We start from the raw sequence: 12,179 nt of genomic DNA on the forward strand, positions 1-12,179 counted from the left end.
ATGCCTCCCCATTACCTCGAAAATACCCCTAGTGATTGAAAGATATACTGAGATGATAACAACATTGAGAGGTACAGCCTCAGCCAACACACTTGAACAATAATGAATAAATAATTATCTCACTTAATCTCCAAAAGGTTTTGCTGACCACTTAGTGCAAATGTGGCATTTCCAGTGGCAAGTACCGCCACCTAAAGATGTTTTACTGCGACTTTGAATGTGCCCCCTTTTTGAAAGCCAAAGTGAACTTTGACTTGCAAATAATCGTGTTGTGTTGAAAAAAACATTAAGTACAACCTCCAAAGTGAACGCCATTTGAATTTCTCTTGTTAGCATGCATAAATCTTTTGCAAAATGCACTCACTGCTTTCAACGCTAATAGTGTACACCGAAATCAAAGCATGCATTTCTTACAGAGCAACAAGAGAAGTGGAAGATCTGCATAATGTTGGCTCCTGCAATGAAGAGCAAAAGGCAGAGCCACAGCATCTTTACCTTGATTTCCCTCCAATAACATCATTAGCATTTCGACTTCAGCGGCCTAATTGTTGTTGGTAGCTCTGAGAAATGCTTGCCTAGGAGCGGGAGGCGGGGGTGGGGGTCTTTGGTGTTTCTGCTGTAAGGCCTTGTGCTTATCAGTGTAGGGCAGATTTTCCTATGGTCCTGGCTGACAGGTGAGGTGTGTGTGTGTTGGTTGCGGTTGTCAGTGAACCCCCGGGACAGGTGCTGAGGGATGGATTCGTATTTGGGAGCAGGTGCACATCCCCTCCTCCCCTTCCTGCTCTCTTGCCTTGTTCTCTCACTCCCCCAGGAGGCATATGGTGAGAGTGATTGGAGAGACCTGGGGCCCACAGGGAGTGCTCCTCTCCCCAGTTCATCTGTTCCACACAGGGCCCTGTGGGACACTCAGGCTCTCTTGAGGTCCCTGTTGGCTGGGAATCAGGCCGAGTAAGCGGCGTCGCTTTCAGGTTGACTGCTTTGTTACAGTGTTGGGCGGTCGCGGTGGCCACCCCTCTTAGCTTTACACCATGTAGCATTGTACACATGCCGAACGGCTAATAGGTCACACCATCTAATTTGTTTGCTCCGTACCCCATTTGTATTCAAGTGTTGCTTTTAATCTGCAGACTCTTGCCATCTCCTGGTGTCATTGCTTAGAATAGAAACGCCATCTTGCTGCGATTTTACAGGCTCATATTTTTGAACCAGCTTACAAATGTGATGTAGTTCTGAGTGCACTAGGAGAGAGAGTTATGGGGGCATTTTAGGCCTTGTATAATATGTGTACCTCTTTTATGTGGTCATTTATTATAAGGCGAGCTCTATGAATAATGTATGATTAAAAGGCTTAATGGATACACTGGGACTCGTCAAAATAAAAGCAAAAATCCATTTGCTCTCCCTGTAGTAAATCCACTAGCTTGTCCTTGGGCTAATTTCCAACTTGGGACTTGGGGGAGTGAGTGCATGTCTTGATAGCAATTTCAAGGGAGGGAGGTGTTGATGGTGCTGTAAAGTGTGAGAGAGAGAAGAGGGAGGAGGAGGGAAAGTGAAATGAGACATGTGTGAGGAACAAAGCCAGGAACACCTCTTTCTCTTGATGCCTCCCACCTTCATCTCACTCCATCCCAGACCCTCTCTTTCTATCCTTCCCTCTCTCCCATTTCTGTCTCTCACCATCATATAGCTCCTTCCCCCTGCCTCTGAGCAGCTGCCACTTCTGAGCCTGAAGAAAATGAAGGCAGATGAATCAATTTGGCCTGTGGCCCTAAAGTGCACTTGTCTGCACCCCAGCCTGGGTGGGGGGGATAATGAGCCAATAGATTGAGCCGGTGCCGGAGCCCGGCACTGAGCACCGAGGTGCCTTCGCCTGCCGCACAACGAGGCCCCACTCACATACACACACACATACATACACATACTGCTGATACCTCCCTGAGCAGCGGTAGCAGCCTGTCGTTGGGTTAATGGGGGTGAGGGTCCTTTGCGCGGGACACTTTTCAGAACAAATTAGAGGAAGGATCTGTATCTGTCCTCTTCAGCCCTCCCCTCCCTGTATTGCCCTTCGTCTCCTCGCTGCCCTGTACATGGGAAGCCCGGCGAGCATATTGGAGTGTGGTACTGCAGAGGAGAAGAGCATCAAGGCAACTAGAAAGGAAGGGGCGGGCAGGGGGCATGGTCAAGATCCTAGGGTAATGAGGATTGACACTGGGACAAGGCTGAGGCACAGCCTCCCTGAACGCTGTTGACAGGTGACGGCAGGCGAGGGAGAGATGAGGTAGAGTCTGAGGAGCTGGAGCAAGGAGAGGAAAAGGGAGGTCAGGACTAACAGCTCCTCTTATTCAAGGAGGAAAAACGTGGGAGCTCCGCTCAGCCATCCGATGCCTTCCCCCCCCCCTGAAACCCACTGCAAGGAAAAGAAGGTAGGATCAAAGGAGCAGGACAACAAAGCATCACCAGCCAGCCTCTAGCCAGCACCATGCTGACAGGCTGCAGATTGATCGACACTGTAAGGAGAGTGAGAGAGTGAAAGTAAAGGGAGAGTTAGCCAAGCCTAGCATGAACTGATGTGAACCACTACTGTCTCCATCGATGCCATGACTAGACCTATTTAAGCAGGCGGGCTTTGTGACTTCACCCAGGGTTAGAGTAGTATAAATGAGCAGACCCAAGTCGGCACTACTCAACTTGGGGGGGAAATTAAGATGCTGGAGGGCCCTTTGAAGATAATTAAAGAGCACAGAGCGGCAGCCTCCAGAGAGGGGCTGCAGACATGTTCAATACCGAGACTAATGGAGCTAATTTCCAGTACATTATTCATGTAAAACACAGGCCTTACTTAGCTATGTTTTTCTTTTACGTCACTTCTAGTCTTAAAGCACCACCCCACCACCCCTTACACAAACCCCACATGCACAGATTAACCACATTCACATTAACCTTGTCACAGTACTACATAGGTCAAATTGTTAGTATAAACAAACTTAATTCACAAAAAAACTATAATTCCAAGAACTGCTCCCTCAAGGCTGACCAGGAAAATAGCTCAAGCACAGTGGAAAGGCATAATGACCTTGAACTGTGTCACCAATTGCGACCAACCACATCTCAGTAGAGACCATTAGCCCCACCCTCAAGCTCATTAATATTAATGAGTACACAAAAAAAAGAAAAAAAACAACACATGAAAGATGTACAGTTGGAAGCTTAGGGCCAATTAAACACCTCCCCAGACAGGAAATTAGTTCCTGCCTTAATCACAGACAGTCAGCATTGCCAATCTTTTGTCAGAGTTGGTGAATTTTCTGACTAGATCAATTGCTCTCCTGTCCCAGTGAACAGCGGCTCGGGGAACTGTCCTTGCACGCTTCATCATTAACCTAGGCGGCTAATTAGACTCTATGCTCTGATCAATAGCCAAGTTGATTGCTGACTGGGTAATGTAGCCGCAGGCCCTGGAGGAGACAGAAACACTTTGGGCGCCTTCAGGAATTTGTCAGCAACACTGATGCTGGGTAAACAAAGTAATCAACGGCTGCACTTGACAGCGATGTGACGCCGACTGTACCTTGACGCTCTGTCTCTGCCTCTGCCTCTGCCACTGCCTCTGCCTCTGCCTCTGCCTCTGCCTCCATGCCTGCCTGCCTGCCAAGGAGGATTGCTCTCTTTGTGCTCTCCTTGAGAGAAGGAAATCAAAAAGGCCACCATCTATTTTGAGATTCAAGGAGTGATTAGGCTGACAGCTAGTTGTGCTGGAGCGGGAGAGGCAAAGGGAGAGGCAGGTAGAGGTGGAAGTCAAACCTGATTAGGCCCACCTGCCAGGTCTCTCTTCCTTCCATCTCTACACCTTGATTGCTTGGCAGCATCACCCTCCTCTCTGCAACACTCACCCCACCCCTATCCCGTCCTGTCACTTTTGACCTCGGCGCACTGCTAATGCCCCTTGGCCAATCGGCATGCTTGCCCTGGCGGCAGCAGGGTAATTAAAAGGGAATTGTGTCTACTTGGCATGTGAGCTGGTGGGCACAAGGGTAGATAAACACTCTCTCTCTGCCTCCCTGCCTCCCTCCCTCTCTCCCAGCCAGGTGGTAGCGTACAAGACCTGTCAGATTAGCTGATGACCCTTTTAATTCTAGCCCAGCCGGGGGCCATAATTGATATTTACCGGGAAAGGTTAATTGTAGCAGTGATCTGCTTAAATTACAGTGGAGATCAGGAGAACGGGGCCAGCCACCATGCGTGCCACCAGGGGAGCTGCTACATGCAAACTGCTAGTCAAATGGATTACACCCTGCGGCCACCGCCACTGTACTCCAAGGTGGGGAAGCAGCATGGGATATTGTGATTGGCTGGTGCTGCACCAGCACAAAGTCTTCCTTGCTGAGCTCGCCAACCTCCCATCTGGCTGGGAATTTGAATGCATGCCAACTGTGGCTCTTGATGGCCAGCAGTAAACCAAGCCATCCAGGTTTGCATTAGAATTACCATGATGTGGGCGGTTGAATGCAGATACCAGCATTATGAACTTGAATAAATGAACATTAGATTTTTTTTTTATACTGTATGTCGACCAAGGTTAAAGTAAGCGCATAATGAAAAACTTCTAGCTAGTGTTGCCTACATGATGCTTGAGTGTGTGTGTGTGTGCGTGCGTGCGTGCGTGCGTGTGTGCGTGCGTGTATGTGTGTTTGTGTGTGTGTGTGTGTGTGTGTGTGTGTCTGTGTGTGCTTGTGTGTGTGTGTGTGTGTGTGTGTGTGTGTGTGTGCGCGTGTGTGTGTGTGTGTGTGTGTGCTTGTGTTTGTGCTTGTGTGTGTGTGTGTGTGTGTGTGTGTGCGTGTGTGTGTGTGTGTGTGTGTGTGTGTGTGTGCTTGTGTGTGTGTTTGTGCTTGTATGTGTGTCTGTGTGTGTGTCCTAAATTGGAAAATTTGTTGGAGTTATAGTAGAATAACAAAATTGATATTAAAAAAAAACGTTCCTTTAAATGAGTCACATTTAACAAAGTCCACAAATGATCTACTGATTTGGAGTTATTTTCTATATCCAGCATTGGTCGACCATCACAGTGGGGGTTGCTACACTGTTGCTGCTGCGTTCCTGTCGCTAGCTGGTAAGACTAGCAATAGTGGGTCGAGGTTTGGGGTTGCAGGTGTTTTTGTTACAGCCAGTTCTCCTTTGCATTTAGCCAAAGCACAAACTGGCACCAAGCTCTGAGTCACCACACTGATTTTGCATTTCCCCCAGGTTAAGAATAAAAGGACCACAGCCCATTGAAAGACATTTGAAGCCATTGTTTTGGTGCTGTATTGTTGTGCATAGATGCCCAACTTGGGGAGTTGGTAGATCCCAGTGAGTGACAGAAAATAAGATGGCACCTGGAACTTTCATTTGTGTCCACTGCTTGAAACAGGGTTGTCCTACTATTGTTTTGCTGTGTGATGTATGGCAGTGTCTATGCTTTTGATTGGGGCGGCAGTAGCTCAGTCCATAGGTGACTTGGCTGGGAACCGTAGGGTCGCTGGTTCGAGTCCCTGTGTGGACCATGAATGGAGTGTGGACTGGTGGCTGGAGAGGTGCCAGTTCATCTCCTGGGCACTGCCGAGGTGCTGTTAAGCAAGGCACCGAACCCCCAACTGCTCTGTGCACTGGTCACTGGCAGCCCCCTCGCTCTAACATCTCTCCATTAATTGCATGTATATAGGTCCTGTCTGAGCATGTGTGTGTATTTCGGGCCTGTCTGTGTGTAAAATGAAAAAATAGAGTGAAAATTGAATTTCCCCATTGCGGGACGAATAAAGGAATTCTTCTTCTTCAAAATGGATATATGTTCCTCAGTGGCTACAAAGATTGGAACTCTAATAATTTAACACAAACTTGTAATGTGATCAATGCACAGTCTCAAAAGTACCACTTTAACTTAACCACATGAATTACCTACTTTTTAAACGCTATTGACTGAAGATTTAATTATTCAATTATTATGATAACATACAGCTATTCAATCATGTTATGTTGTACTTTTCTCATATACAGTGTGTGTTTTTTCTGGTCCATGTACAGCCATAAACGAAATGTGTTCACAGTAATGTAAAGTCCTTGTCATTTGTAGTAAACTGGCAAAATGACTCTGTCATGGTCTTTTAATACATACCAGTTTGTATCTTTCCCCTTGCCATTTTATGGAAGTAATAAGGCAATCTGCAGTGATTTACAGTTATATCAGAGCGGCTTTTAGGATTATACTTCATGCCTCTCAAACGTCTGAAAAGTAACTGTCTCTCAGGGTATATTGCTTAGTTGTGAACATTGTGGTATGGACATGATTTGAAGATGTCCTCTTTCTTGTCCACTGCAGATCAAACCCTTGGCGCTACGTCCCGTCAAAGTCAGCGAGGACGAGATGGTGCAGGAGCTCGGTCGACCGCACAGGAGCAACTCCAAGGAGCAGCTCAGTGAGGTGAGTCTTTGGCCAAGACCTTTCCCCTTTTCACAGACCTCTTACATTGAGCTAGGCTATCCACTTTCACAGGCCAAACAGGGGACCCCTGAGGTGGGATACACAGAGCAGGCGGGCGAGAGCAACATTGAGGCTGAGATCAGAGAGCAGCTGGTGCAGTAGTCCCTGCTGTTTGCAGCTATCACCTCATAAATCCCCTGTGCGTTGGGAAAAAGACTGGTTGGCTGGCAGCACATAGACAGGAAATGATTAGGCCGGTCACACAGCATCACCTTGTTGGCCTGGCATTATTTAAGCATGGCGCGGTTAAATGTAGACATGACTTAACGCAGTTCAGCCAGGTGTGTGCTGACCTCCCCGACCTCAGGATGGAATGAGTTAAGGAAAGTGTTCCAATTATCACTGCGCCAGCATCCATATGCCAGCCCATTTAGAGGATGAGTAGGTGGCAAAGGAAAATGGAGGCCAGGCACTGGTTCAGCATAAGGGATGAAATAATGCAATTTAGATACAGGGGAAGTAATGAGAATTTATGCAAAATCCCAAGCGGCTCATTTTAAATGAATGTAGAAATATGCTTCCTAACTAACGCCTGTCAAGCAGACCTCCCAAACCTAACAAAATTCAATCAGACTGTTCATTTAGCTGACGAAAGCAAGGCGAGAAAGAGAGAAGGAAAATGTGCAGCTCTCTTTTCCAGCAAGGGAAAAATGATGGAGAAAAAGATTTTAATGAACGTATTAAATACATTGTTTTAAGCTATTCTGCATTCCAATTGAAAATCCAGCTTCATGAAGGGAAAAAAAAAATCACCCAGCCTAATTTTTCCCATCTCCATCCTCTTTTCTCTGGGCCTTGCTGCTCTGTTTCTCTCATGCACTGTCCCCCCTCTTCCCCTTGTGCTTTTTTTCTCTTGAATTTGTGTAAAAGGCTGTCTTTTAATGAAAAAGTCAGGGGGAAGAGGCGGGCTTGTCAGATAAAAGACCGACGCCGGTTGACAGCTCTGACAGGGATATACGACAAGCACAGAGAAGGAGGGGGAATGGATGAGGGGGGTGGTGGTGGTGGTGGTGGTGGTGGTGGTGATGGAGGTGGGGGGGGGGGGGGGGGGCTGTTGAAAATTGCACGCTGTAATCGCCGACGGTGTTAGATGTGGCATGTCTCTCTAATCTGCTGCCAAATAAATGGTGCACAGACACTGATCGTTGTAGCCACGGCCTCCATATCTATCCATCTCTCTCCCTCTGCCTGTCTTCACCTTTCTCTTCCTCTTTCTGTTTGTCTGTGTGTGTATGTGTGTGTTTGTCTGTGTGTGTGTGTGTGTGTGTGTCTGTCCGTCTGTCCTTCTCTCTGCTGGCTGTGTTCCACTCAGTAAAGGCCTGGACATGATACACAGCGAGATTCCTCACCAATACCGGGTCACTGTCTCTTCTATATTTCTTGTTTTTGCAGCTCCATGAAGTCTCCGCCACCGCAGTGAGAGCAATACTAATTTTCCTAAAACACGCTCCACCACATCAAAGTGGCTCCCCAGCTTTAAGAGCTCTTAACTAATGATGCCGCGTCTGCAACGAGTAAAATGGATTTCTCTTGTCTTACCGCCAAAGGAAATAGAGACAAATGCGACATGTGGACACGCCCGCCTGTAAAAACAGTCATGCATCAATTTGGGAGCAGGGGGTAAAAAAAAAAATGCAGGGGATGCTGTTTGTTCATTGCCATGGTTGGGTCTTTATCTGTTTATTTTGACTAGGTAATTGTGCCTGCGGTACAGCGGGGCCCCGGCACTAAGCCACATAGGGATTAGGGAAATATGAGGTGGTGGAGGGGGTGGGTTCCACTGTATCTGTGGAGGAGAGGGCGGCAGTTGTGTTGCTGTCAGGATCTCTAACACCCTCCTGTATCCAGCCACACCCACCCAAATGCACCGAAACCCACCCAGGTACCCGATCTGCCACAGAGGACATACATGTTCGCATCCCTTCCCTCATCATGCTTCATCGAGCTCTGATTAGCCCGCCTCTGGGCCTTCCTTCAACGACAAAAACCAATAGTCTGGGTTGGGAGAAGATGGAATGGACCCTCCTCTCTTGTCGCCATGTTTTTCTTTTTTCTTTCCTTTTTTTGTAAGGAGAGTGGAGGAGGGGGCATGGAAATGGGGAGAGGATTAGGGGGCGGATTTAGCAACATTTCTCTTCTCCGGGGCTGTTTAGTTAACCCTTAAATGCCGCCAGCATCCGCCCCATCCCGCTTGCCACAAACCACTATAACCACTGCGCATACACACACACACACACACTCTCATCCTTCTCCCTCCCCCACACTCCCTCTCTGGGGCGGGTTCTTAAATCCTTTTGAAGTCCTAAGCGCTGCAGAAATCCATTGAGAGCCATGTATAATGGCTTTTAAGAGAGAGTGTTTAGCTGGATGCCGACCCTATGGCTTATGAACCGCTGGCGTTTTAATGGATCCCCCCTTTCCCTCCCCTCTTTTCCTCCCTTCACTGGCACTAAATCCAATGGATTGTCCCTCATTATCATTTAAATAAGCCTCTCTTTCTGCTCAGAATGCTCCAAGTTGAATGAACTCTACATAGTAAGGCTAATTCCAAATGGCTTTGGCCTCCCACCACCTATGGACATATGCACTCACTCTCTCTCTCTCACACACACACACACACACACACACACACACAAACGCACACACACACACACACGCACGCAGAGATGCAAACACACACATATCAAAGTGCACGCACAACATGCACGCAAACGGATAACAGACCAAATTCTCATTGGAACACACTTTTGGCCCTTTTGTATCCACACATTTTGACCTCTGTGCAGTTTGTCCTCCACTCTCTTCTGGCCTCCTCTCTGGTCTCAGCAGTGAAGGAAGGAGAGAGGTTGAGCAGAGCGGGAATAGCCTTTTGATTCCCGCAGAGCCTGCTTTCCGGTTCGCGGCGGGACTCCCCCCTAATCGTCACCACAGGGGCCGTCCTGCGAATCAGAGGGGCACACAGGCGTTGATGAGGGCTGAGGCCTAGAGCAGGTGTGGGAGAATGGATGAGGGGTGTTGGGAGGGTGCAAAACAAGAGAGGCAGTGCCGGTGAAGGTGTGGGGGAGGTCGTTTGGATTGAAGGTGGACCTATGGATGAAATTGGTCTAGCAGAAAAGTTCCCTCTAGAGACCAGGGGGGGAGAAATTGCCAATCTAGACAGAGGAATAAAAGAAGTGAAAAGTGGAAGTGGAGGGAGGGATTTGGAGATTGGTATTCGTGCTGGGCTCTGATAGACAGAGCCAGAGAACAGAACAAAACCTAGCTTTTTCTGTCTCTATCCTGCTCTTGTTCAGCATTTAGAGGACTGCATTAGGAACACAGGAGGAGTTTGATGGGCCAAAACATCTCCCTAAATGCATGAAGACGGATTTATCCTGAGTAAAAAGGGACTGATATAACATAATGAAGAGTTGATTTTGTTCCAAATTGTGGCAGCGCCATTTTAAAAAGGGATCCCACAAAATAAAGACAAAACTGAAAAATAATATCCAATGAAAGACAGGGAATAGTGTAAGTATTAATAAACATAATTAAATTTGCATAGTTTGGATAGTCTTTTATGATAACTGATAAGCCTAACACGTCATTTGCTAGGATATCAAGCATTTTGAAAATGATCTCTTGCATGTTGGTGCTACTCTTATTTAATACTGTTTGTTTTGAGCGCAAAACATATACTTGGAAAGTTGTAGGATTATAATTAGAAGTGCCAGCATCTTTGGCTAGATGGGCCCCTGAGCTGTTACTCACTCTTTTAAAGCAGTAATTTCTATATCAAGGTGTGTTTTATTATTATATCTACTGGTGCAAGTGATGGATTCACTCCCATGTGTCTATCAATGTAAGATGGCACTCAAAGGCACGGAAGCAAGTGAATTCAAACAAACGAATAGTGAGACTTAATCTTGACCTGTGCTGCAACACATTGCCTCCAGAAGGTCAACAGGCAAAGATTAGAACATACCATTAACCACACAGTTGCCTCATACGTTACCTATGTATCCACACTGGGCTTAAAATGCATTTATACACCCATATAATGACTACTATGCACCATTTTAATTATAGCTTTTCCAAATGATTAAGATTTTCCACAGTGTATTTCTATGAACAAGCCTCTCAGCAGGACGTGAGGGATTGTTTTTAGGGCGGGTGCCGCTCAGCCACCCCCACAGTTGAGGCCAGAATGTATGGGAGTGATGTGTGCGAGTGTGGGCTACATGGTACATGGTAAAAGGTTAACGTGAATATTGATATTAAAGCGACGCTGCTTCATCATGTCTGTGTCAGCGAGTGAAACGCTCCTTAAAGGTCATCCCTGTTCTCCTCTCTCTCCCTACAGAGTTCCACTCACTCGCTGTCAGGCCGTGGCTACTCGGTAAGTGGCATTTTCATGCTTCATAGCTTTACGGCAGAATTACAATCTCCAACGACCCGCTTTATGGCCCCGGCGCTCGACATTTTAATTATGTTAAATAGAGTAATGGAGAAATCATGATATTAGGAACATTAATTCTGGCTGACTGACTGATTAAATTGCGGGAAGGTGTCCTGCGCTACCTTGGCGAAAAGAGCCTCGTTTTATTGGCATCGATCAGCGCTGTTCGCCGGCGCTGCAATTTGGCTGTCAGACTTTTATGTCTTCCTCCAGTGACTGTCAATGGAGGATCCTTTTGCTCTTATATATGACAATATGCCTAAAAGCCTCTTAAAAGCCCCTGTGTCCATGCAATAATTACAATTTCTCACCGCCAAAGAAGTGTATGTACATTTACACCTTCAGAATGATCCATAGCAGTTAAACATGTCTTGTGATTTGTTGGTATCAACTGACTACATCAGTGAGATGTTTCCTGTCATAGACCGTGTGTTGTTCAAGGTAAATGTGCCCAAGAGGAGTATTTAGTGATGCCTTGGAAAACGTCAACCCAATCCTTTCAAACAAACACTAGCTCACAAATTGTCAGAGTAGGACTATTTTTATCCCTTGAAAGCATCTGTTGCCTTGCCCCAGTGCTTTTTCGAACCGTAAATTTCTGCTCTTCCCCTCCCATTGTTTCAATGATGTCTCTCGTCTCTGGGTAATAGAGACAGCAGTCGTCCTTTATGTCCTTTGCTTAAAGGGGAACTAATAAGAGAAACAGTCTTTAAAGTGTGCTACTTTTGGCTGATGAGTGGCATATGGCAGTTCTTATTGCAGCTTGGAAGCAATCATCCAGACAAACAAAACAACTATAAATGGTTTGTCATCGTTAATCTGCCTCAAAGGACTGCAGTTAAAGCTCTGAACAAAGCTTAACTTCAAAAGACCTTGATCTCTGTGCGATCTTTTTTTTTATTATTTTGTTTTAATAGAACATGTCACATTCCGATTCCCCAGCGGCTGCATACTCACAGATGGATGAAAACAAACAGGACCTTCCAAAAAAGCTTGTGGAGCCCTTTGGCTCGAACTGTCAGTTTGAGTCGGCAGGGAACGAGGCATTCTCTTTATCAGAAAGAAGGAAGGGGGTGGGCAGAAATGGAGGTGGAGGAGGCTTAGTGGTGGTGGTGTGGGGTCATTGGCATTGTGCAAGCAAAATAAAGTCTAGTAACGAGGGCAGGAAGTTTTACGTTGTCTGGTTCTGCTCTCTGGCTATCTGATGCAATCGTGCAATCTGCAGCG

The 12,179-nt window shown here is 46.7% G+C and overlaps 1 protein-coding gene across 5 annotated transcripts in view; it reads left to right on the forward strand.

Annotated features, from left to right (window-relative positions):
• fbrsl1 (fibrosin-like 1) overlaps window positions 1-12,179 on the forward strand; it is a 295,062-nt gene that overhangs the window by 124,526 nt on the left and 158,357 nt on the right. For all 5 annotated transcript variants that reach the window (XM_083912662.1, XM_083912665.1, XM_083912666.1 and 2 more), the window contains exons 3-4: window positions 6,353-6,454; window positions 10,857-10,892. In XM_083912662.1, the coding sequence (XP_083768788.1) occupies window positions 6,353-6,454; window positions 10,857-10,892 (138 nt within the window). The remainder of the gene's footprint in view (window positions 1-6,352; window positions 6,455-10,856; window positions 10,893-12,179) is intronic.

The sequence above is a fragment of the Echiichthys vipera genome (genome assembly GCF_963691815.1).
Source record: "Echiichthys vipera genome assembly, chromosome: 4".
NCBI lineage: Eukaryota > Metazoa > Chordata > Actinopteri > Perciformes > Trachinidae > Echiichthys > Echiichthys vipera.